Source organism: Natrix helvetica (genome assembly GCF_964273705.1).
Source record: "Natrix helvetica genome assembly, chromosome: 2".
NCBI lineage: Eukaryota > Metazoa > Chordata > Lepidosauria > Squamata > Natricidae > Natrix > Natrix helvetica.
The window spans coordinates 185270902-185298092 of NC_138552.1; the positions used below are offsets into that span (position 1 = coordinate 185270902).

Here is a 27191-nt window from a genome sequence, read left to right on the forward strand (position 1 = left end):
AGTGCCGCGGTCGGCAGGCGCAGCAGCCACGGTGCCAGCCCCCAGCCCCCGCCAGCAGTCGCAAAAAAGAGGATCCCCGTTGCCATCCGAGGAGCAGTTTCTAGGCAACGGGGACGAGAGAGGTGGGACTTGAAGCAAACTGGAGAGAAGGCGGGCTGGGGCCACGGCCGGGCTCGCTGGTTACCCGCTGAAGCACCTTTCCCAACCGGCCCTTCCTAGCAGCGCGGCTCCCTTCCCGTTGCTCGCGGCAGCTGCCACAAGGCTTTCCTTTCCTCACCCCGTACAGTCCACCACAATCCCGCGGAAGAAACCCCCTCTGTGGGAAAGCTGGAAGCCCGGCAGGAGGAGGGGAAATAGCCTTTCCTTCCTTCCTCCCTCCCACTGACCGAATGCGGCGGTAGTGGTGGTGGCGGCGGCCGGGCTGCTCGGCCGCGAGAACCCGGCCATGGCTCCCACAGCCGCTCTGCGCCAGCAGGGGAGACCGCCCGACGCGCCCGCTCTCCGAGCCGCGGAGCCAGTCATCCCGGCAGCGCACCGCAAAGAGATAACGCGCGGGGAGGGGGGGGCCGCCTCGGGGCCCAAGCTGAGAAAGTTGGGGAGAGGGAAGGGGCTTACCTGGCTCTGTCTTAGGCACTGTGGAAAAAAGGAGGGTGGGGACTCTTGGTCTCGGGTGGGTTTGTGGGTGTTTTAAAAAAAATAAATAAATGTCAAAGAAAAAAAAAAAGAACGGCCGTGTCTGGCTCCCCCGGCTTTCCCTCCCCCTTGGCGCTTTGTGTGAGTGTGCGTGTGTGAGTGCACGCGTGTATCTTGTGAGCGAGAGGGTCCGCGCGCTCCGCTCTCGCGTGACGTGACGGGACCGTGTGTCATTTCCGCAAAAGGACACTGGGCCCCGAGGAACTGCTGCGGCCACCCGGGACACAGAATGTGCAGGGGAGGGAAGGAGGAGAAGGAGGGGGGCGCGCCAGCAGGCGGGCTGACGAAGTCCAGGCATTGCCGCCGCGCGCGCGCGCTCCCGCTCGAGGAAAAAAAGGAATCCAGCGCCCTCTTGGGTTCCACCCGCATGCATGGAACGCACCCCCACCCCCCGTCCTCCTCCCGCGTGCACTTCTGAGCCCCGCCCACGTCCCCGTGATTATGGGCTGGTGGATAAAGCCGTTAGGGGACACGCTGCCACTCTCCTGCTCTTTCTCTCCACTTCCGCCCCACATTTCTCCCATCCCCTTTCTTCCCACGTCGTCACAGCAAGCCGACTACCAAGTCATCGGCTTGCTTTGTCTCCCTTCCTTCCCTTCGGGATCGTAGGCCGCGTGGTAGAGGCAGGGATGGGGTTTTCCCCGGGTGGAAAAAGAAAGGGCTGTGATGCCCGCAAGTGCTACTATTTTGGGCAGGCTGAACCTCTTACAGGGCACGCCGGTCGGGAGAATCCACCATGAGCTAACTTAAGCGTAGAGCTTTCTTAGAAAAGCTTTCCCCGATCGTTTTTGTATCCACTCGGCGTGGGGCGAAAGGCAAGAGGTTGGTGGTTGTGTTTTTTGGAGCCCTGCTGCTACGTGCCCATGTGTGAGCGGAAAAGTGGAAGAATTCGCCCTCGAATTTGAGTTTTATTAAATTTTGCTTAAGGCGCATCTTGAGAAAGTAGAAACGCGTGAAAGACGCCTCTGGCTCGGTCGCCCTTGCAAGGCCATTAGCGGTGCCTTGCATGGAGGCAGTTTCCTGACATTTGCCACATAATGTCTTGGAAAATGTCCTAATGATGACGGTTAAGAAGTATTTCTGTGGACCTTTTGTAATAACTATATGCTATCTCAGTTGTGTGGTAAGGTTTCTTCAGTACTATGGTTCTCTTAAGGCATTAGTTTTCTTTTTCTTTTTATTCCACCTTTATCATTTTTATAAATAACAAGCAAACATACCTAACACTCCTTCCTCTTCCTATTTTCCCCACAACAACAGCCCTGTGAGGTGGGTTGGGCTAAGAGAGGGACTGGCTCACAGCTGGCTTTCATAGCTAAGTGGGACTAGAGCTCAAGAGTCTTGGGTTTCTAGCCTGGTGACTTAACCCCTAGAATCTTTTCCTCCTCTCAGCGATCCTTTGCGAAGGGAAACAGCTCTGAGGTGGGAAAAGCCTCCCATCGAAAACAGAGCTGAGTGGGGTGGGGAATCCTCCCTTTCCTACTCTCGGCGATCTTTTGCGAAGAGAGGCTTCTCAAAATGGGACGCCCCCATCTCTTTGCGCCCCTCAATCCGTCTCTCTCCCTCTGTCCTCCCCCAATGGCTCAGCGTTAAAAACTGGGGGGGAACAGTGCAGAGGAAAAGGAGGAGGAAGGAAAGTGGGGAGAGAAACGGAGGGAGGGGGAGAAAGAGAAAGAGTGACACACACAAAGGGGGGAAGTTGGGAGACTCTCCCTCTAAATACTGACGCCCTCTGCTTTTTGGGGGAAAGTGGGCGATCTCAGGAGGGGAAAGGAGAGGAGGGTCCTTGGTGAAGCTCTACCCCCTATCCCAGTTAAGCCAGCTCGGTTTGGGACCCAGGCTTTCTAACTTCATTTGGGATCTTCTAACTTAGGATCTTCCTTTCCTCTCCTGGCCCCTTTTGCTGGCACTTTCAGAACTTCTCTTTGTTGGGCGGGCGATTGAGGGTGGGGGACATACGACAACCTAAGGACCCCTCCCCAAAGCCAGGAAAAACATAGAGGAGGAAAAGTAGCAGATCACCCAGCGGAAAGCCGGGCGCTTTCCTGTTTTCCACGAACCACAGCCCTGCTGTGGGATGAAACGTTTTCTTGAAATCTGCTTCTCATTTTCCACGGGAATTGACGTTCTCTACCTTCCCCTCCCCAACTCTCTCTGCCGTTTTATTTAACCCTTGGATCTATTGAAGCACCAAGTTCAAGCCCCCAAACGCTTTTCTTAAAAGCAAGTCCGTCAGGGCTCAGTATCTTCTCTGTTGCATTTCTCTTTTTCTCTGTTTCTCTTTCTCCCTCTCCCTCTCTTTCTCCTCCGTTTCTCCCCCCCCCCCTTCCTCCCTCCTCCTTTTCCTCTGCGAGGTTCCTCCCAGTTCACGCTGAGCCATTTGGGGTGGGGGCAGGGAGAGAGAGAGAGAGCCTCCAGTGCCATCACAGCCCTAGACCAAATTGGGTCTTGTCTACATTATTATTTTAACAATTTTATAATTTAATAAAATATGATCTACAATATTTATTGGAGTTATATACCTTCAAATCCTTATGGATTAAATTTGTAGCACTGCAGTATGTCATGGTGTAGGAAAAAAGTTGCAATGCAAGATAGTCAATAAAAGTTCAATTATATACAATAAATCACTAGTGGTATAGATGGCAAACTGCAATGCTAAATTAATGAAGTGTTCCTTGACATAAATCATCCAAATGCTGTTGTTTCATACCTGTATGTGTGATAATCTCGTGTGTGCCATCAATTGCTCCCCCCCCCCCCGCCAATAAACTTCACAAACTTAGAAATATATAAATATATATGTTACTGTTATAACATGTATCTGTAAATTGTAAAATAGCTTCATGGAGGGTGAATCCTCCCTTCGAATTAGATCTTAAAATACCAGTTTTTGTCATGGGGTATTTGATTTAGCTTCTTAGGCCCCATTAAGTATAGAAACTAAAACCAAACAACTGTGCTAAATACACATAGCTGCCATAATCCCACTGAGTGGGATTTGTATACTTTGTATACTTTGTATACTTGCCCTGAATGGCATATAATTAAACAATTTTACACAATACTAATATCCTTGCCACATTGCTTTCTATAAAAGTTTTGATTGCAACCTATTGAGGGATTCCAAATTTATGGAGCTCTTATTGCTCTTATTGCTCTGAGTTGGTTCTTTGCTTGCAGACATTTCATTAACCAACTAGGTATTAACCCAAAATTGAATATACATTTCTATTATATTGGTTATACTATTCTTAAGCATCAAATACAATAGTTATTTCATTTCAATTGCCAAGAGAAGTGAGCATTGCTCTTGGATGCTCTTTGTATTCTAGATTTTATAATTATGCTGATTACATTTCTCTGAATTATTCAGAGTGAATCAAATGTGAAGTATCCTTTGAAATATCCCACAGTCCCATTATTTTTCAGAAACTAGACACTGTTAACATTTATGACTTTGTTTACATTGGCACATCAATATTATTTATACAAAAATCAAGATCACGTGAAGTGTTAATACCACTTTATAATGCCTTGGTAAGGCCACACTTGGAATACTGCATTCAGTATTCCACATAGAAAAGATGTTGAGACTCTAGAAAGAGTGCAGAGAAGAGCAACAAAGATGATTAGGGGACTGGAGACTAAAACATACGAAGAACGGTTGCAGGAACTGGGTATGTTTAGCTTAAGAGAAAGAAGGACTAGGGGAGACATGATAGTAGTGTTCCAATATCTCAGAGGTTGCCACAAAGAAGAGGGAGTCAAACTATTCTCCAAGGCACCTGAGGGTAGAACAAGAAGCAATGGGTGGAAACTAATCAAGGAGAGAAGCAACTTAGAACTGAGGAGAAATTTCCTGACAGAACAATTAATCAGTGGAACAGCTTGCCTCCAGAAGTTGTGAATGCCTCAACACTGGAAGTCTTTAAGATGTTGGATAGTTGTATGAAATGGTATAGGGTTTCCTGCCTAGGCAGGGGGTTGGACTAGAAGACCTCCAAGGCCCCTTCCAACTCTGCTATTGCATTGTAAAAATGTGTAGATGTTGTTTATTTAATCCATTATTATTATATGTATTCAATGCATACAAAATTTAGAAATACGTATAATCTATTAGGCAATAAAAGTAAAATTTGAATGCTTTAAATATAGACACATTTGAAACACTTATGCTAGATTCTGAGTATAGATAGTCATTGATTTATTAGTTGCTTAGTGACCATTAAACGGTATGGTGGACCTTCCGAAAGGATACTTTTGATCCATATTTGACATTTAGATGGCTGCTTCTCCTTTATGCAGTCATGTGCCTGCATTTTGGGTGCTTGACAACTAGCCTTCATTTATGGCTGTTTGCAACAACTGCAATTGTGATCGTGTTTTACATATTTTGCCAGAAACCAGTATTTATTTCCAGTTTCTGCCAAAAAGTTCTCCATAGCAAACAAAGGATTAGTAATGACCATCACATTTGCTTTATGATTGCCGTAAAAAAAGGAAAATTGGATGTCATCATGTGATCTGCTTAATGACCATGATGACATTACCAAAATTGTCAGCTCAATTATAATTGACTACCTATATTGGAGGAAAGTTTCTCCTATTGGGGATAATAGCTTTTTTCTGGGGCAATATTGTATGTACTAACGCTTTATTTACCTTTATAGTATTTCTATTAATTTCAAAAATTCAAAGAATAATTTCCTAAGGAATTACTACTTGAAGTATGAAATATTTATGTTCTTTCTCTTATACATTCTTGCACTAGGGCAGAGGAAGTCATACTGGTAGTGCAGAGGATGCTACATTCGTTGCTGCTAGAAGCCAGGTTTTGCTATAGAATCTGCTATATTTGCATATCTTAAAAAACTACAAAGCTTGAATAACATGGGCCATTTAACTCCAGCCAGCTCTCTAAAACAAAATTAGTGGCTTTTATAATCAAATTATATACAAAAAATATAAGGTCTTGGTGACAAAGAAGCTACAATACTAGGCTTACATGCCATAATGAACAGAAAATGAAATAATACATGACTATGGTAATTACGGTAACCAAGATTTTTTGTTTAAAATACAGCCAACATGTACTTTTAGTTGTTAATTTTTATAGCTGCTTCTAACCACTTTTATCAAAAGAAAGCTGTAGAGATACCTGTGTCAGACAACATTGTCCATTTATAAAATAAATATAAAAGGGATGAAAATGTTGTCTGTATTATTCTAATATGGTAAATTATACTATGTATAAAGTGTATAGTACATGACTGTATATTTTATGCACCTGCCTCTATCTGTTTTCTCTTTTTATTTTTCTCCCAATAGATCTCCCTAATGTTAAAGCCATTTTTACTGTCAGTGTTTAACCAGTTCATTTGAGTATCACTTTGTGTTCTAGAGTCCAGAAATTCCTCATCCTTATATTTTACCTTAGGTCAAATTTATGACTTACTTTAATGCACACACACATACACACACACACACACTTATTCACTCACTATCATTCTCAACTCCAAATGTTATAATGAATTTATTTTAGCATATTATAAACCAAATTGGGATAATTTTGCTTGAAAATATCAACAACTTAATATCTTGAAATCTAGTCTCTTAGGTAATGGATTTTAGTTATGATTAGTTTTCTTTACCCCTACGTGATAAACTGAACTTGTTAGGATAAATTTTTCATCTTCACATCTATTAAAAGAATGGAAACCATCGATATTTCTTTAATTTGAAGTGTAACTAGTGTATTAAAATAATTGTACTTAGTTCTGTAGTTTTTGTTAACCTGAAAATGTTTTTTTACATTATACTTAGCCAACCCTGGACACACAAAATAGAAAAAAAGCATATTTCTTTAAACCCACTATGTTTCTGAAACAAACAAAAAAATCCAATTTGAACTACATCTAATTTCTACAAGTAGTATTGGCCTCAGGCATCACTGCTATTAGGGGACTTAGGCCCAGAAGGGACCCTGCAGGATCTTAGTTATTTATCCAGAATGCTATTTAATTTTTTTCTCTAAGATTGAAAAGAAATAATATGCAACCCTACTTCAGGTATACTGCCCAGTATTTGTAAGCTTGTTTTCCACAATTTTCATATCTACAAAATAAATATTTAGATATTTGTAACAAAAGCATTAATTCAGAAGTGCTTTCTGCTTCTTTTTCAATGTCTTTAAATTACTCTTTAGATGTCAAGGGAACAAACCTCGTAACCGATTTGTAATTGAAAGAGCATTTTTTAAGGAATCATGGTTAAATAAAAAATTATATTTTTTGGAGTAGAAAAAAGAGGGTGAAAATTTTGGTGCGTCTTATACACTGAATATAGCATTTTTGGCCCCAAAACCCCACCCCGCGCATCCTGTTTTTTGCAAAAATGGATGCGCAGAGGGTTTGGGAGGCCTACAAAGTGCTCCTGGGGGCTGGGAAGGACAAAAACGAACAAGAAACTGGCCTGTTTTTCACAAAAAAATGTTTTTTGCCCTCCCCAGCTCCCAGGAGCACTCTGCAGACCTTCCAAACTCTGCACGCCCCGTTCTTTGCAAAAGATGGACCCATTTTCACGAAAACAGTCCATTCTCTGTCCTCCCCTGCCCCCTACAGGCCTTCCACACCCTCTGTATGCCCCGTTTTCACCTCCCAAACACCCCACGCATCACATTTTTGCCTTCCCCGCCCCCCAAGGCCACCTTGCAGGCCTCTCAAACTCTGCATGCCCCCTTACCACAGAAAATGGGGCGTGCAGAAGGTTTGAGAGGCCTGCAGAGTATTCCTGGGGGGCAGGGAGGGCAAAAACTTTTTTTTAATTAACCTTCAAAATCTTGGTGTGTCTTATACTCTATACTTATACTCAAAAATATGGTAACACTAAAATAATCACATTCTAAAATTTTCATAGTAAAAGTTTCTAGCATTTCTGCCTTGTTATTAATTTATTTGGCAGTGTTGGGGCAACTTTGCTTTCTGAGAAACTCTGCAGAGAAAGTTTTTGGGTGCCTAAAGAATAAAGTTGCACATTTTTAGGTTACAGCCAGCCATTTTGAATATTTTGTGCTTTTGGTTCATTGGTTTGTATTATGTCAAATTTATTTTTTAAAATTAATTTATAACATTATTTATTCATTGACTGCCTTATTTTTATTTGCTTTCTACTTTAAAGAGATCTGTGTATTCCATTTGTTACATACAGATCTATTTCCATTTTTATAATGTACAAGATAACAATTCTAAATTTGTGATCTAATCTATGTTCTAATCTGTGGAATTTTAATCTATGGAAAATTGCTGTTCTAATCTATGCTACAAATCTCTTAACTACTTATTAAGAAGAATAACCATTTTAAACTCTACTTCAAAAGAAAGTGATAGTTTTATGCTCACATCTATATATCTTGGAATAAACTCCATTCAGTTCAGTGGCTTTTGGAGTAGATGTGTATAGATCTGTTCCAAAAAACTGCACGATTGGTTTAAGATAAGTAATTTGCATAGCTAGAGCTTGAACAGTTACCATTGAATGGAGTTGTAAAGTACAAAGAAATATGCAATTATACTATAAATCTGATCTCTGCTCCTAATTTAGTATGTAATTTAGTATGTACAAGTATTAATGCCTACTGAAAAAGTGGACAATATACAGTATCTTCAAGTGTTGTTCTGTGATGTTGCCACTTTTTTGTTCTAGCCTGATTTCTATTTTATGTATCTGCTACAGTGTTTGGCTTCAAATATTAATAATGTTCCTAGGCAATGCAAATTTTGGATTTGAAGGTAATATATTGTAGAGTGAGCGAGGCGACACTTTCCTGAAATTCCTTAAATCAAAGAAGGCAGTTGCACACTTGTAGGAAAGGTACATATTTTTTTACCTTCAAATCTTGTTTATGGTTATGCCAATGAATTCCACATCGTAAGAAGGGAAGCCTAATATGATATTCCAGATTTGCTCTCTGATCTCTGTGGAAGCACTAGTTTATTTTAATTAAAAATTTGAAGCTATTCGCAAAATAAAATTTAAAAAGGTAATCTTACCGTAAGTAAATGAAACAAATGAAACTACCAATGTGTAGCTTCGTATTTATAATAAACATTTAAATATGAAATGAAACCCTAAGGTGCATTTTTAATGCTATCATTGTCAAAATTTTGGTTTTATGCTTTGCTATATACCTACATATACACTAATAATTTGACCAAATGATAGAATTCTTTTTATAGAATGGAATGGAATGGAATATAATAGAATTCTTTATGGAATAGAGTAGAATTCTTTATTGGCCAAGTGTGATTGGACACACAAGGAATTTGTCTTTGGTGCATATGCTCTCAGTGTACATAAAAAGACAAGATACATTCATCAAGAATCATAAGGTACAACACTTAATGATAGTCATAGGGTACAAATAAGCAATCAGGAAACAATATCAGTATAAATCGTAAGGATACAAGCAACAAAGTTACAGTCCTGTAGTCATAAGTGGGAGGAGATGGATGATAGGAACGATGAGAAGACTAATAGTAATAGTAATACAGCCTTAGTGAATAGTTAGACAGTGGTGAGGGAATTATTTGTTTAACAGAGTTCGGGAAAAAACTGTTCCTTGTGTCTAGTTGTCTTGGTGTGCAGTGCTCTATAGCTTCGTTTTGAGGGTAGGAGTTGAAACAATTTAAGTCCAGGATGCGAGGGGTCTGTAAATATTTTCACAGCCCTCTTTTTGACTCGTGCAGTGTACAGGTCCTCAATGGAAGGCAGGTTGGTAGTAATAGTTTTTTCTGCAGTTCTAATTATCCTCTGAAGTCAGTCTGTCTTGTTTTGAGTACTCAATCATGCATATTCTCAACTGGCTTTGGACTTGTCAATTGCGAAGATAAAATCATTATAACTTTCGAACTATATGAACTTCTGAGATGTCCTCTTTGTCCTTTACTCTTATTCCTGCCCTCTTCTTAACATTGTAGATTAATTATAGGCGAGAGCTACCTCCCCCCCCCCCCGGGATTTCCTCCAATATTCTGTCTTCTTCCAGATACCTGATTTTCTCATCTGGTTTTTCATCTCAACTACTTACATCGCTGATAATGTGCTCTGTTTTTTAACCTTTGAAAGATCCCACTCTCCTTACATGTTTTTGTACTTTATCAAATAAAGTGTTGGGATAATGGCAAGTTTGCTTACATAAATACCCATATTGAAACAGCTAAGTTCGGTACCACTACAAATAATTGTGTTACTTTTAATTCATTTATTTGTGCTTTATGTGAAATCACCACCCATTGGAGCACAAAAGGGGAAAAATAAAAAACCTACATCACCGGGCTGAAAGTTTACCTACCAGTAAAGAGCAAAAAGAAAAATAACTAAAATACATCAAGGAAATCCTCAGAATTTTTAACTATCCAAACAGCCTTTATCAAATCCAGCCAAAGACCCAGCAGGAGCTCCTCCATAACAGACAAAGAAGAGAACAACAAACAAAGCAACATCATTCCATATTTTGCAGGAATATTTGTAAAGCTCAGGAGGATTTTTCAACCAACAGGACATACATGCATACTTTAAACCCAAGAATACACCAAGACAGAAGGTTGTCTACCTCAACGATAAAATATTCAGACACAAATTAAGTGATATGCGCAATACAATGCAGTGAGATGCAGATCTATACATTGGAGAAACAAAACAACCACTTCACAGATACATGGCACAACACAAGAGAAAAAAACCCCTCAGGACATGATTCAGTAGTCCATCTGCATTTAAAAGACAAAGGTCATTCTTTTGAAGTCAGCAAATTCCACATTCTGGATTGGAAGAGCCATTGGTTTAAAGAGGGGTAAAGGAGGCCATCTATGTTAGAATTGAACATCCTTGCCTCAACAGAGGGGAAGGAATACAACACCACCTATTTCCTGTCTACAATGCAGTCCTTTCAGCAGTTCCAAGAAGATTCCAAACCCATTTGCACTCTGATTCAGGTGACCCTGAGGTGCAGATTAACCCCCCAAATGGTTAATATGAAATATGATCCTTCCATCCCTCCCCCATCCAGTTAGAACAGGGGTTCAAACTCATCTATCAATTAGCAGACTTAAATCCAAGAAGCCCTCTCTGGCACTCGCTCAACAGCTGTCTTAACAATTTTGACATCAACACACAATGGAAAGCCGAATGGGCTGCTGAACACCCAGAAACAGTCAGTTACATAGATGACGCTACACAAAAGGTGCCAGGTTTTGATCTTCCTCACCAGCATTGGTCAATTCTGAACAGGATCCATACCCAACATGGTGTCTGCCAGGATTCATTGTTTAAGTGGGGTCTTGTCTCTACCCCTCAGTGTGACTGTGGTGCTCCTCAACAAAGTATCCACCACATTGGGTCCACATGTCCATCAAGAGCTTACACCAGCCCAATGTCTGATTTTTTTCAACATAGACCACCCTGTCCTTGAATGGCTGGGTGGACTGGACATTAACATTTGAACTACTACTATAAGTCCATATATTTGCCATACGCTAAATAAATAAAGGAGTTCAAACTGGCGGTCCACAGGCCGGATGCATCACATGCAGGCTGTGCCCATCTCAGCTACACGAAGGGGAAACAAATTGAAATTGCTTGAAATCTGAGTCTCAAGTCTAATAACCAATTATAGACTCTCCTCCACGAATTTATCCAACCCCCGTTTAAAACCATTACAATTAGCAGCACTAATTATCACATCTTCTACTGTTTTATTCTACAGGTTTATTACATGCTGTAATTATACATATATTTTCCAATCAATTTCATTGGTTGAATTGAGGAGAGATAAAATTCTATCCCCACCTTCAGTTTTTCAAAACTTTCAAATCTCTTATATTGCAATAAGTAAAATATTTTAAATGTGTGGTGTTCACAAAATGATGTACTTTTACCAAGCAGCACAAGTTATACAATTAAACAATGTACTATTGACAAGTATCATCAAAAACGTTTTTTAAAAACAGCACTCAATTTTGTATTATGGAAGAATTATTCAAGCACAAGCATTAAAAATGTAGTGACATAATTTATTCAGAAATTTTGTGGATGTGAGAGAATCTGTTACACACGGGGGAGCCAAAGTATTCTTTTGACTAATGCAGAGAATGTCTATACAGCACATCACCAAATCAATAATACAGCATGTCAGTAATCTTAGAAGAATATGAAAAACAATTACAAAAACAACGTATTTTCTTTGAATGTGTACTCGTTTCCACTTCTGTAGGTTTATTTTCTTTTAGATTTAAGCCATGTGAATTTACTGATCAAGGCCACCAAGTTGTGTACTGCATTCAAACACTCTATAGAATAGAAAGATGAATTGTTGCAGGCAGCTGCTTGAAGATTTCATTTCTTAATAATCCTTCAGTAAACAAAAATGATATTGATGTCCTGTAGGGTATAGAGGATAGGTTGACCTAATACAGAAGTATTTATGAGTCTCTTGTTAATAACTATACTGTGTATGAAAACACTAGGTTTCACCCCCAGGTCTTTCAAAATAAGACACCAACCCTAATGGATGACACAAGTAACCCAAGACACTTTCATTTTAAAGTGTTTTAATAGAAACACTGGATAAAAAACCTGGATGTACCATAAAAAGTGTGCCTTAAGGGAAAAAAACGCTGTCATTGAAAGTAAACATAAGGGAAAAAAGTCAGTAGGATGAGAGATGTGATGTTAATAAAGAATGTGCTCTATTTTCCAGCAGTACATTGCTGATTGTTTTTGTTAGGTTTCAACTATCTCAAAAAGATTTACAGAATGGATCAGTTTCTGCATTCTGCCTGTACTAATTACAGTGTTAGACCGAAACCTTAATTCAGGAAATGGGAGTGATTTCTAACACAATCCCAACAGAACTGAGCCACTTGATCATGTTTCCTAAAACCTTCATAGATTCAGGAGAGATTATGACTTGCCTTTAGTTAGAGATTAGGATTCCAATGCCTGAAATATAAAATAAAACCAGATATAAAAATCCTATGACTCTATGAATAAGTAGAATTATTACGATACACATCAGCAAACTTGAATGGAAAAAAAATCATGTTATCTCTTACAGATGTAGTGTACCATTTTTAATTTATACTTATTTACATAATGGATTTGTTTGCCCTATTTAATCTTCAGTTATATATTGAACCAAGTATTGGTTTACATATCAGAGCCAGAAAACTTGATTAGAAGTGAGCTTGTATAGAAATTGGTAACTTGTGATTTTGCAGTGTAAGGCATTACAGAAAATCTATTCAAATATATCTTCAACTTCCTATAGTTCAATTGGCAAACATTTTTCACTGAACTCTCCAATAAAACTTGATTTTGCCCACCAATGCATTATTTTTTTAGTCTGTTTCAAGATGTCTGACATATCTCTAAAATGAAATTATTTCCATGAGAAAATGGTCATTTTCTTTAAAGCCGTCTTACTGCAAATAGGTGCTAGATTGGCACTTTCCCTTGATATAGCATGTGTTCTATGCCTAAAATTATGGTATGTACTCCTGCACAAGAATCAAGGGGAGCTTTTCTCTTCTTTGGTTTTATTGTATTATTATAAAACAGAATTAATACATTATATTGAGTATGGTATTTATACAATATTGACTAGAGATTATTAACACTAATACTTAGAAAACAAACTTTTAAAGATGAATGAAAAGCTGATATCAAAATTAATGATTTCTAAAATGTCAATATCGAGGAACAACTATTGAGCAGTATTAATGTCCTCACAACCGTGATAAGCCACATATCTCCCCTATGAATTAGGCATACATACAAAGTACCCACCTAATTTATTTGGAATAGAATAGAATAGGCTTTATTGGCCAAGTGTGATTAGACATACACAAGGAATGTGTTTCCGGTGCGTATCTTATCAATCTGTCTGTCTTAATTTATTATTATTATTATTATTATTATTATTATTATTATTATTATTATTATTATTATTTCTTAGCCGCACCCTCTCCCGGAGGACTCGGGGCGGCGTACAATAAAAACATAAAAATACAAGTATGGACAAACATACATATAATTATTAGCTGCCCAATTTGCCACATGGTAACTCTGGTGTATTTAAACTTGATGTATTTAAATTATTCTGAAAATTCAGAATCCATTTAATTACAATTGCTATTTTTAAAAAATTGTAGTAGAAGCTAAATACTACACAATAATACCAAATGTTCCTATTTTCAGATTCCTGAAAGTATAGAAAAATTAAGATTGCATGAGAAGATTTCTGTTCACGTGACATAACTTTCCCCTAAGGTCCCTTGTGTATTTTATCAGATGATAAATATGAAAGCGTCTATAGCCAGAAAGTCCTCCATAAACAAGCAATTGTTAGGCTAAAAAGATATTGTTAAATAAAAATTGAAGTTGTTAAAAATTCTGACAATTTTGCAGCCATTTCACTTTCCCATCTACTTTTATCAAAATCTGAGTATCTTAATAATTTAGCTGTATTATTTCTGTGTCCTTTTTGTGGGTACTTCTACATATTTATTACAAGGACTGCTATAAGATTAAATTGGTGGCATATGTAGTCTAATGTTGATAATAATTTTGTAAATTTCAAATTATTATGTTACATGTGCTAATTTTAAAAAGTAACCCTTAATGGTGAAATGTATTTGAATTAAAAAAAATGCTATCCATCTGTCCATCCGTCCATCCTTCAAAACTGAATGTCCCTTAGGACTGAAATAGTTTGATTTATTCATGTACTTAAAAAAGATTAAACATGTGATAATATTTTTGGAAACAAGTAAAGTACTAAAAGTCCAGTCTAGTCAAGGTTTGAAAATGCATAACTTCCTCATGTGTACCTCATGAGTGAAACTAAATATTCAATTTAAAAAAATAATGTTTCTGTTGGTGAAATATTTGCCATTATGCAGAAGGTGTATTCACATCACTGGAGAGACACTGAGAAAAAAAAATTAACTAAAATAACTCCACTTAGTGTTTGAAAGAGCAATGTAATGAAATCTGTTTGCTGTGCTAGCTGTCTCCAGATTGGGCTGTAATTACACCACACAAGGAAGAAAGGTAGCTGAGTCTCAATCTGGATCATTTATGTAAACTCAGCCTTCTTGTCAACGATGTTCTCAGATTGCAAGCATGCAAACCACAAAAATCATCTCCTATGAACAAAATAGAGACAGTGTCTGATTGCAGGCTTCTGATATACCATGTATTCTCTCTGTAATTGGACTTTAACATTTGACACAGTAAGGTTAAAACACTTCTTATACATCCATTCAGGGAATGAAATCCTGTACGGAGGGAAGAGAGGAAGAACTATCACTTAATCCTTTATGATAGGAAATTGAAGCAGAAATTGATTTATCATTTGTCAAAAATGAAAACTGAGAAAAAATTATGGGTAAATGTAGGAAAATACGGTATTTGTTTTTGGACGATATAGAAAAAGCAAACACGGTTTAAAGCTCCATTTTTTTAATCAGAATTACACAAACAGAACAGAATTTCACAAACAATTCAACATCACAGTAAACGCTTTCCATACGTACATCGCTCTTTCAGTAACCTGTTTAAACGTGAATAGTTACAAGGTTATTTCATATTTCAGGGCGCACAGAAAGTGCTACAGAAACATTTGAAGTAGTTTGACTTAAAAAAATGTGTTACTTTCTGCCAATTCATCAAGCTGCTTTTTTGTGTTGATACATTGCTACATTAATTCTACTTTTAACTCCGCTTAAAAATGTGCTTAAAAACCACTGCTCCCAACACCTGCAGCCTCATGGCCCCCTCTGTCTTCTCCTCTGCAGGAAAACCACAGGCCACCCTGCTGGCGCCATCCCTGACTATGTCCAATCAATAAGGACTTATTTCCTGTCCATTTGCTGAGGTCACAGAAGCTTGTGTCATTAATTATTTCTACCAGTGCAGCCTCAAGTGTGCTTCTGGCATGACAACTGAAAACTATTTGACCTTTTTTTCCCTAATTTTGTTTGCAGCAGTTCCGAAGGAGACGTGTTCATTAGGGAATGTAGTGAATGGTACAGAAACACGTTTTTTTTTTTTTAAAGCCACAAATGCATTTGGACTAGCAATGACAGATCTGACTTTTGCAATCACCTGTTCTGTTCGGCTTGTTTCCGCAAATGAATAGCAGTTTCCCCCTCCCAATTCTACATTATGAAAATCTTGTCACAGCATAAACAATGTTTTCTAAGGCAGATCTGGCCTCAGAGGGAGGGAAAGAATCTAGAGCTTCCAGTGCGCTGTTTCCATGGCAACGGCATAGGTCAATAGCTGAAGTCACACCTTTGCTAGCCTTGATTGCATCTTGCAACTGTGAGAAAACACATGCAGAGTATTATCAGCTTGGACAGAAATAACACTATGCAGAATGTTTAAGAAAACATTATGGATTTTGTAGTTTCATGAACTGGATTTCAAAGGCATATTTAACTATATTACTTAAATTATATTGGTATCTTCAAATCAATGAAACAGTCTAATTGATTTAAATTAGTCCATCATTTACAGATAAGTACAAATATTAAGCCATTTTATTACAGTTACAACATAACTACCATAAAAAGCTTTCAAATATTCATCTGTGTGATGTGTAATTAACTAGAAAGGATAAAACAAAGTACTCTGTATTTAATGAACACATGAATATACATTTTGAATTAAATGTCACTACCAGCAAATACATTACTATACTATAATTTTCATGTTGTGCATTCCAAACAATGTATATTGTGCTATTTACACATTTTTCAATTTAAATTGGATAGAAATTTCAGAATACATTTTCCAAGATGGTAACAATGATCTCTGTACATTTTTTTCTGCACCGAGACCTCAATAGGATTAATCAAGAACCAGAAATAATGTACATACACTTCAGTTCTTGGGAATATTCCACCTAATATTTTAAGGGCAATCATGCAGGTCTTTGTGCTGATCTTGCACTGTGCAAATTTTTTTGAAACTTTGATTGGTAAAAGTATTTCATTATGAACAATTAAACAATCCTGCAAGATAGAACAATCTTGTGGCACCTTAGAATTTAAATATACAGTATTCCTAAATTGTAATTTTTGAACACTTTTGACATAATAAGTAGCTTAGTATTTATAATGCCAAAACACTGGCATTTTCACAACAAAAGTATAATACACCTATTTCTCTGAAAAAAAATCTGAAAACTAAAGAAATGATATTCAAAAGTCAAAACAATAACTGAGTAACAGTTTCTTCTTGGATTTAAGGATACATCCAGATGTTTCAGACCATAACTGTCACTTTAGTCAAAACTCAAAATATTTGAGAGCTGTAGTTTGAAACATAAGATGGTACCAGCTTGCCTACTCTAAATTAATACTCTTGGATCATAAATTCAGCTAGAAAATATGAAGCATATGTTTAATAATGTAGCTGGATTAAATGGCATTTGAAGTGTTAGAATTTGCAACACTTATATGAGCTTCTGTTTCTGCAAAAGAGAAAAGGGAACCCTCATCCTGAATGGAAAAAAAAAACATTGCTTTCCTACTAACATTTCAACTTCATAAGAAACACAGACAACAAGCCTTTTCTATCATTGATTTTTTTAAAAAATATATATAATTTTATTAAAGTAATGTTAAAGAATAAAAAAACAATACAATTTTTGAAAGGGAAAAGTAAGGAAAGTAACAAATAAAAAAGTGAAAAGAAATACAGCAAAGAGGGAAGGGGAGGGGAGGGAAGGGAAGGAAGAAAGGGGAAGGGGGAAAGGTTCTGGTCTTCTTAGCAGCAGTTGTAAGTACATTTATGTTTTATCCTCTCTCCATATAGTTACAAAGTAGCCTCCTCCTTTCCATTGTTTACCCTCTCTAATTATTAAACCCACAAATCACAAATTCATTTTTTTCTTCCTTCAACAAAAAAGTCCAATCGCTAATAAATGTTAATTATTAACTTTCTCCAGTCAAGTCAATTTTGCCATCTCTGCTAATTCTGTTATATTTGCCAACCATTCCTCCATCGTGGGTATTTCAGAGCATTTCCATTTGTGTGCATATAATAACTTCACAGATGTTATCTATCATACCCAAGGATAGTCTTCCACAACTCTTTCCTTATTGACTATCCATTAGTACCAACAGAGCAGTTCTGGTTTCAACTGAACATTAATTTTCAAAATTCTTTACATCATTCTATCTGAACCCCAAATTTTATGACTTTTTTGCAATCTACCAAGCATGATAAAATGACCCTTCATGTTCTCTACATTCCAACATAAATTTGAAGTACCTTTACACATTCTAGGCATTTGTTCTAATACATCACTTTACAAAAGTTCTCTTGTGTATTATAACATAATGTACATTTCAGTCTTTTCAGCAACATATTTTCACATTGTTTTATCAGTATATTATATCCAAAGCCCATTTTATCACAGTCTTTCACTTGTTGTTCTTCTGTTTCAAAGTTCAACAGATGTATACATTTTAGCAGCTACACGTTCATTTGCACATTGTTCAGTTTCAAATTATGCGTTGTGCTGTTCAATTCTAAATGTTATCTACTTAAAATATTTCTCTTAACTGTGCATAGCAAAACCACTGAAAACAAAATCCTTCTGCAGCCAATTGATCTCTTGATCTCATTTTATATCCTCCATCCTTTATGGACATCTGATTGTGAAACAGTCCTAATAGAGGTACAAATAGCACTTAATCAAACCTTTTTATTTTTGCCTTTTATTTTAAGCTCTGTTTCACTGAATTTTAAGCTCTGTTCCACTGAAGTTTTATTACCTTTCAATTTTCCTGTCATTATTTATATGCTTAATTTTGTGACATTTTTCTCTGCTCTAATTCTCTGAGAAAAGGCAGTTTAAAATACCAACATTAAGGAAATGAAGATGTAATAGAGAGGATATTTATATTGTACTTCATTCCAACAATCTTAAATCAATGTCCATGATTCTATCATCCATCCATCAATCCATTCATCCATCCGCATCTCTCTTTCTGTCTTTCTCATTTGGAAACCACCGATCTCCCTCACAAAGCGACTCCCAACAATCCTGTGATGATGTTTACAATTGAGATAGTGTGACTTTCCAGGATCTCTGCTAGTCACTGTGTTTCTTTCTTACTTGTTGAAGCTTTTGCCTTAGAAGGATATTCTTTCTAAGTTTGTTTATACATAGTTATCATGAAGGGACAATTGGTGTAAGCTACATGGAAAAGATGCCATATCCCTTTTATTTAAACTATGTCCACCTTGACATCCATTTCAAACCTTTTAATATGAAGAAAAAAAATACAATTTATCATCCTGCCACATGGGCATTTAACTATTTGACACACATATCACCTTATTTCTTTTAAAGTGAGTAAAGCCAACCAAATTCTTGCATAACAATACATATTCAAGTAAGAAATGGATAGTTAATACCACAAATGTGTTTGTACTTTCGGCTATTAGCAGGCAACTCATACTTTAAAAGAAGCAGTTGAAATAGGAGGGCATTTATCTCAAATGGAGCTAACAACAGGATTGAAAAATAACTTTTAAGGAGGTGGTCATGTTCAGATAGAAAGGTTAGGGCCAGCCACAGATCCTGTAATTTAATGTACCTTAGAAACCTGAGATGTTCCATAATTGCTTTCTTCAAGTGTCCTTGAATTGAGATACAATGTGCTTTTATCTATTTATTTATATCATGTCTAATTTTTAAATAAACCAAAATTGCTGACCTAAGTCAATAGAGTACAATAAAAATTACCTCTACAATCAACTAAAAGTGGCAGTACACAGAAGTAAAACAATTACTATATTGTTTTCTAATAGCAGAAGTCTAAAGTCACATTCCTCAGAATTTTTTCCTACACAGGAATTACTTATATACTTTTTAAGCCTTAGCAGAAGTGAAGTTTTTGCAGAAAATAGAATATAGCACACATTGATTTGAACTGGAGGTCTGGCTAATTCATCATAATAAAACTCTATTTTCTCTAAGGCCCTGATTCTCCAGTTTTAAGAACCTTTCTCCCAGATTGTAGGGCCTTTTTGAAGGATTTTGTACAGTCCTTCAAGTTCCAACTTACATTTTTTTAAAAAAAAAAGCAGTGGTGTTTCATATACTCCTATGAAATCTATCAACTAATCAACAAGAAATAATCTGTGCCTTAGGTAATTTTAAACAATAATTAGTTTTCCCCCTAATACCATTTCTAGTTCTAGATATTTAGCCTATTCAAGAAGTGGCATTTTTCACTCTGGCAATGTACATTTCTAGCAGTAAATATAAGCATTTAAGCTCCTTTACTAGAAGGGATTGTCGGTGGCACTGACTGTCTTAAAAACTGTGTGAGTTTTTAACATTATTATTTAAGGTGAGAATACTGAAGGAAAATTCCACTTCAGTTCCAGCTAGATTGAACAAAATTATTCAAAAATTTCACACCCAACATTGAGAAAAACCTGTTGATTCTGATTAGTTTCCTATATAGAAGAGACATTGACAGAGCACTACAAAAGTCTGTCAAAGCTGAAAAAACAGGGAAAAGGAATAGTTCAAACCCAGCTACCCTTGTTTTGCAAGCTCATACTGCAAAAGTGCATTCTTTATTTGGAACTTCAACTTCTCACTGTCCCCACATCTGAATAACTGCTCCAAATCCACTGCATCTACCATATCCAAGAAAGTAAAAGTATGCAGCTACAACAGTCTCTCAAATAAAAATAGAATCCAAGCCTATCCATATTTAGAAAAAGAACAAAATGACAAAATAGTGAAGGTTTCCTGCTCTAATTGGTGACCCAACTCTCACTCAGACCAAACATTCCCTGCTCTCTCTAGCTCTCATCCTTCTTTATTGGCCACTTACACGGCATCCTATATTGTAACTTGCAAAAGAGAAAAAAAAGGGAAAAAAAGCAAACCTAAAATTGATTTGTGGTCAAGCAACTAACTAATCTATTAAGAGTTTGCCATGCTTTTCTAATTTTGTTTTTCTCTTGTGGAGAACCTTCTGCCTCACTAAGTGCTGATATTTCGTCTACCAAGCTGTTAGCCTGAAACAAGGCCAACACAATTTGTAGCTAATAGATTTACTTTTCCTTGTTACAGTTGGAAGGTCTCCTTATTTCTTACTACAGATCTGATTGGTGTTTGTGGCTTCTCTCCTTAACCTCTTCCTCCTTTTTTAAATGGCAGCTGGACAAACATTTATTTAAAGTGCTTCATTTTATATAACTTTTTGGCTGTGCTATAATGCAGCGCTTCCTGTCAAAACACAAAATTGGAAACATACTGCCAAATATTTAACAGTTTAGCTCTTCTATTATATATAGGGAGTATAACTTTACTACAAAACTATGCTTACTGGTCTGGATCCAGATTTTACCATTAAAAAAATAGAAAGTCTCATTTGGGCTCTAGAAAACTTTTGAGTCAATGAAGAGAGTCTCTCACTAAGTTATAGGATATGCAATTTTGTTAATTTCCTTTTGTCTAGTGTGGTCTGCAGCAACACTTCCTCATGATTCAAAGGAATTTCCACCTCCACTGAAAATGTTTCAAAGGCTCCAGGGAAATTAGGAAACAATCTACAGGTGATTTGTGATGCCAAAACTGGATTCTTAATCTTTATTTGGTTCACAAGGTGTGAATGTATGAAATCTAAATGGCAAAGAAGGAAGGTTCAGTAAGATTGATTTTTAAAAAAGAGCCAGCTGAAGCAATTGCATAAATTACTTACAGAAATACATTATCAAAGAAATGTATTAATATGAGAAAAGCACTGCTCCAAATCTGCTTATAGAATTGAAGCAAAGTTAGAAAATCACTTCCAAACAATTCAATTGTACTTATTTGTGAACCTGAATACTGTAAAGTTTTTAATATTACTTTTAAGTATGGCCTGAATGTGTTAATTATATAAAAGCAAAAAAGTAAAATACTTGCCATTTTATCCAATTTAGCCTTTCCCCATGTGCACCGAGACATGGCACAAACAGTCCTCAGCAATCTTTTTATTTCCCTATGATGCTGTCTTCATCTCATCCCCAACTGTACCTTAGGCGGTCTTGTGTACTTACTTTAACTAGTGCTTAAGCAGACAACAAATCATAGCGATTTTACTGTAGCTGTAGATACAATCCAGATGTGGTATTCAGCAGGTTCTGACCAGTTTTGGTTAATACCACCTCTGACTGGCCCCACCCCCATCTATTTTCTGCCTCCCAAGTCCCAGCTGATTGGGAGGGAATGGAAATTTTATAGTATCCTTCCCCTGACACGCCCACCAAGCCATGCCAGCCCACCCAACCACACCTACAGAGCCGGTAGTAAAAAAAATTGAATCCCACCACTGATACAATCTGAAATGCTTTCTGTGGTCTGCTTTATCAGTGATGCTCTTAAGGTGACTGTAGCCAATCAGATCAGCCGAGCATCAATTAGCCATTTTGGGCTGTTGCTGAGGACACAACCCTTCCCTTCTGCTCTCTGGGCACAGTCTTCCAAAACCACTTCAAAATGAATTCTCCCTCTTTACCTGTTTGGTTCTTAAGTCAATCTCAGCATGGAGACCTGGACCCAAATAGTACTTATCTGGTAGCTATGGTGGTGGTGATGGGATGGCTGTGTCATGGAACAGGAAAAACTGGTCCTTCTCCCTGCTGCTTCACAACTGTGATCTCATCCCCCCCCCCCCCTTTTGCTCGTTGTTGTTTAGGCTGCTTGAAAGTTGGGTTTAGTGTTTTTCCGGAAGAATACTAAACATTTATTAAACATTAATGCAAACAAAGCACCTTTTGAATCAGTGTATTTTTCAAAAAAGTAGCCATAATTTTTGCACAGCTAACATTGCAGCTGCTTTGAAAAATACCCTGGTTCTGGGTATATGAATGCAAAGATTACACTTCCATTGGGCTTTTCTTCCATGAATTAAAGTGCTTGCAGTTCAAGATTCCGTGTAAGCCCAACCAGTATTTGTTATGGTTATTTACATTTAATTATGCCAAGCCATTTTCAGGAAGCCTTTGTCATTTCTTTACATATACATATGCTCTCTACATGGGGCTCCCCTTGAGGTGCGCCTGGAGACTGCAGTTGGTCCAGAATGCAGCCGCGCGGGTAATTATGGGGAGAACGAGGTTCTCCCATATAACACCTCTCCTGCGTGAGCTGCACTGGCTTCCTGTGGCCTACCGGGTGCGCTTCAAGGTGTTAGTCACCATCTTTAAAGCGCTCCATGGCACAGGGCCTAGTTACCTATGGGATCGCGTCCTGCCCCACACATCCCTGCCACCTATTCGCTCGCACAGAGAGGGACTTCTCCGGGTGCCGTCCTCCAGAGAGTGTCAGAGGGCGGCGCCCAGGAGTAGGGCCTTCTCTGTGATGGGCCCTACCCTTTGGAATGACCTCCCCCCAGACATTAGGACAACAACTGACCTCCGCTCCTTCCGTATGAAATTGAAGACCCACCTGTTCCGACTAGCCGGCCTGGCTTAAATTTAGAGCTTCTCCACCTCTTGGGCATTTTTAATTGTTAATTGTTAATTTTTAAATTTTAACTGTCATTGGGGTTTTAATTGTTTCAAAGTACTGTAATTTATTTATTTATTTTCTACCTCCTCCATATTATATTGTTGTGATTGTTGCTATTGTACGTCGCCCCGAGTCCCTGGGGGGCGACTAAGAAGTCAAATTAAATAAATAAATAAATAAATATAGCCAGAGGTGGTATTCGGCCGGTTCCCTCCGGTTCGGGCAAACAAGTAGTGACGGCTGCAGGAGCCTCCGCTCACCCACCCTGATGTAATGCACAAGCATTGGGCATAAGCAGTAGGCAGCACACACTCACATTTGCGAACCGGTAGGGGGAAGGTAAGTGAATCCCACCATTGCATATACTGTAGCTATTACCAGTATTGTTCTTTTTCTTAATTTCTGAACAGAAGAAGAGACTACATCTAAAAAGACTACATCTGCAGAGACAGTATACACGTTTTGAGGACCTACACTTCAGCAGAGCTATTTCAAACACTGCTTCTAATGTTTTTACATTTAACCTATATCTTTTATTCCTTATTGTTCATGGGGGTTCAAAGAATCCCACCCACCCACCCTTACCGTAATAGGATATTAATTGAGGATAATTGATTTTCATATGGTCACAATTCTCTAGAATATTTGACTAGTTTTAATAGATTTAAGTATCAATAAATGGCTTCTCATAGTAGTAACTATGGGCTTTTGAAGTGGGCCAAAATCATTTACAAAAAAAAGATCCTGCAGAATACAAAGGACATATTGGCATGAAAGATCAATGGGACTTTACATTTTCGGAGTGCGTAAGCCAAGTCAGAACATGTTAAGTTAAATGATTGTATATTATGGAAAAGGAACTTCAGCATGAGTCAAAACTAGTGCTCGGGTCTCTCCTTGAACTAGCTCTGATTCAACAGAAATTACCTGGACATTTGCCATGGCAGATCTAATTAAGAATCTTTATTGCACACTAGACTGAAGCCAGTTAAATTAGTTGACTGCCTTCTATAAAACGCAGACAACACTTTTTGCACCCTCCCAATTTAAGCCAGTACCTCTTTCTCCTGCCTTTTTCACGGCTTAATGGACACCTTGCTTTGAGTTCCTCATGTTTATTGTGAGGTAGCAGTTGGTTATTGACATATTTGGCATTCCTGCCAAGAGAAACTCTAGCTCCCAATGTATCTCCCACAATAGCATCAAGTGTATCAAACTGAAAATAGATGATAGGATAGATTACAGTCTCAAGTCATCTTTACTGTGATTAACTGTGCAGAGTTAACACTTTCCCTTTCCTTTGTTTTGTTGTGAGAACAATAGCAGGGTATTTTATAGAACAATACAGTGTTATCATTATTAATCATAACACTGAATTTCCATCCCTTTCCCATGTGTATTTTAAATGGTAAGCATGCTTTCTTCCTGCCCCACAATAAGAATTGTAAAATTGCTTCAACTTCCATCAACAAGGTTCAAACCAGACTATTAAACATTAGCAAGAGATACAAGGGACTTATTAGTAAGATACAAGGGAATCGGTGGCTCAGTGGTTAAGATCCTGAGCTTGTTGATGGTTTGAATCCCTAGGGCTGCGTAATGGAGTGAGCTCCCGTTACTTGTCCCAGCTTCTGCCAACCTTGCAGTTCAAAAGCATGTAAAAATGCAAGTAGAAAAATAGGGATCGCCTTTGATGGGAAGGTAACAGTGTTCTGTGTGCCTTCGGCATTTAGTCATTCCGATCACATGACCATGGAGATGTCTTCGGATAGCACTGGCACTCGACTTTGAAATAAGAGATAAGTACCACCCCCTAGAGTCGGGAATGACTAGCACATATGTGCAAGGGGGAACCTTTACCTTTTTAAGATATACAAACCCCTACAGCAGCGATGGCGAACATTTTTTGGCTCGCGTGCCACAAGTGGGGGGAGTGCAGGGGGGTCGTGTGCGGGCGTGCCATACCCATAATGCAATGCGCGACCCCCCCAGTGCGCATGAGCTCAACAAGCGCGACCCCCCATTTTTACATGCTTTTTTCGCCCTCCCCAGGTTCCAGAGGCTTTATAGGAGCCTGGGGAGGGCGAAAAGAGCCTCCTCCGCCCCCCCCGGAGGCCCTCCAGAGGCTTCAGGGACCGTCCGGAGGCTTCCCTGAAGCCTTCGGAACGCTTAAAACCACCCTCCGAGGAAACCGGAAGTGACTTCCGGGTTGCTCGGAGGGTCGTTTTAAGCGTTCCGAAGGCTTCAGGGACCGTCCGGACAGTCCCTGAAGCCTTCGGAGCGTTCAAAAGGATCCTCCGAGCAAACCAGAAGTGACTTCCATTTTGCTCGGAGGGTCGTTTTAAGCGCTCCAAAGGTGTCAGGGAAGCCTCCGGACGGTCCCTGAAGCCTTCGGAACGCTTAAAACGACCCTCCGAGCAACCCGGAAGTCACTTCCGGTTTGCTTGGAGGGTGGTTTTAAGCGCTCCGAAGGCGTCAGGGAAGCCTCCGGACGGTCCCTGAAGCCTTCGGAACGCTTAAAACGACCCTCCGAGCAACCCGGAAGTCACTTCCGGTTTCCTCGGAGGGTGGTTTTAAGAGTTCCGAAGGCTTCAGGGAAGCCTCCGGACGGTCCCTGAAGCCTCCGGAGGGCCTCCGGGGGGGCGGGGGAGGCTCTTTTCGCCCTCCCCAGGCTCCTATAAAGCCTCTGGAGCCTTGGGAGGGCGAAAAATGGCTTTTAAAAAGGTGAACTCAGCTGGCCAGCACTTGTGGCACGCGTGCCATAGGTTCACCATCACTGCCCTACAGTATTAGGCAGGGTTTGAAACTTAGATACATAAAACTCAAGCAAAGTGCCAAAAACAATAGTCCTAACTAAATGTCCTTGTTAAAAGTATTATATTTCATGCATTCCTATAAATGTTATATTGTAATGGTATAGTTAACTACTATATGAAGCACATTTTTTATGTAGGACAGGAAATATTCAATCAAGGCATCCACATTACAGTTCACTATGATGGCCTTCTCAAAATGTTATTTGTAGTTTTCAGCGTGTACCTATAGGAGGATATAGTTTGGATGCTGATAAGCACAGAATCAAAATTTATACAGGTAGTCCTTGACTTATGACCACATCCGAACCCAATTTTTCTGTGGCTAAGTGAAACAATTTTGAAGTAAGTTTTGCCTCATTTTACAACCTTTCTTTCCAGTTGTTTAGTTAGTAATAAGCGTGTTAAATGAATTTGGCGTGTTAAATGAAATATGAGTCAGTTGCCAAGCATCTGAATTTTGATGACATGACCATAGGGATTGCGCAATGATCATAAGTGTAAAAAATGGTCATAAGTCACTTTTTTTCAGTGGCATTTTAACTTTGAACAATCATAAAACAAATTGTTAAGTCAAGGACTACCTGTGTGTTATCAGGCTATACTAGCAAATTCAACAAGCCAAGGCCGTTATAGAATCCACAGTTGTATTGATACTTAAGCCTTGATAATTAGGGCTCAAACACTTGCCTTCTTCTGTCTCCCAAGTGCCCTTAAGTTTAGCACTCAAAGGCAAAAGCTACAATGAGAAAATAGCAGCAGGTTGCTCCACAACAACAGACCAGAAGTGGTATTCAGCCAGTTCTCTCCGGTTAGGGCGAACCGTTAGCAGTGGCTGCAGGAGGCTCCACCCATCCGCCCTGACGTAATGCGGGACCTTCTGAGCACACTCAGATTTGCGAACCGGTAGGAAAGATAAGTGAATCCCACCGCTGAACCAGACATTCATGCAAATCATCTCTTTTCTCCGGGGAATCTGGAAAATGAGACTTTCAAATGAGACTCAGCAAAATGGTTCCATTACCAAAATTTGTGAAGCAGCAGATATTTTAATCCATATGCATTCTGGCAAGTCCAACCTAGAGGAA

The 27191-nt window shown here is 38.6% G+C and overlaps 2 protein-coding genes across 5 annotated transcripts in view; both read right to left on the reverse strand.

The window, feature by feature from the left end:
* BEND3 (BEN domain containing 3) overlaps positions 1-991 on the reverse strand; it is a gene marked incomplete at its 5' end in the record, with an annotated part of 20946 nt that extends 19955 nt beyond the window's left edge. For both annotated transcript variants that reach the window (XR_014174546.1, XM_081943318.1), the window contains one exon: positions 616-991. Coding sequence is in view for 1 of the 2 variants with exons in the window: in XM_081943318.1 (XP_081799444.1) it covers positions 616-991 (376 nt within the window). The remainder of the gene's footprint in view (positions 1-615) is intronic.
* Positions 992-13887: 12896 nt separating this feature from the next.
* Positions 13888-27191, reverse strand: part of PDSS2 (decaprenyl diphosphate synthase subunit 2) — a 96459-nt gene continuing 83155 nt past the window's right edge. Inside the window, exon 8 of one of the 3 annotated variants that reach the window (XM_081942306.1) lies at positions 13888-16078. In XM_081942306.1, coding sequence (XP_081798432.1) covers positions 15920-16078 — 159 coding nt within the window. In that variant the 3' untranslated portion in view covers positions 13888-15919. Of the gene's footprint in view, positions 16079-26822; positions 27080-27191 lie in introns of those variants that run through there. The other 2 variants (XM_081942305.1, XM_081942304.1) reach the window with 2 other exon arrangements.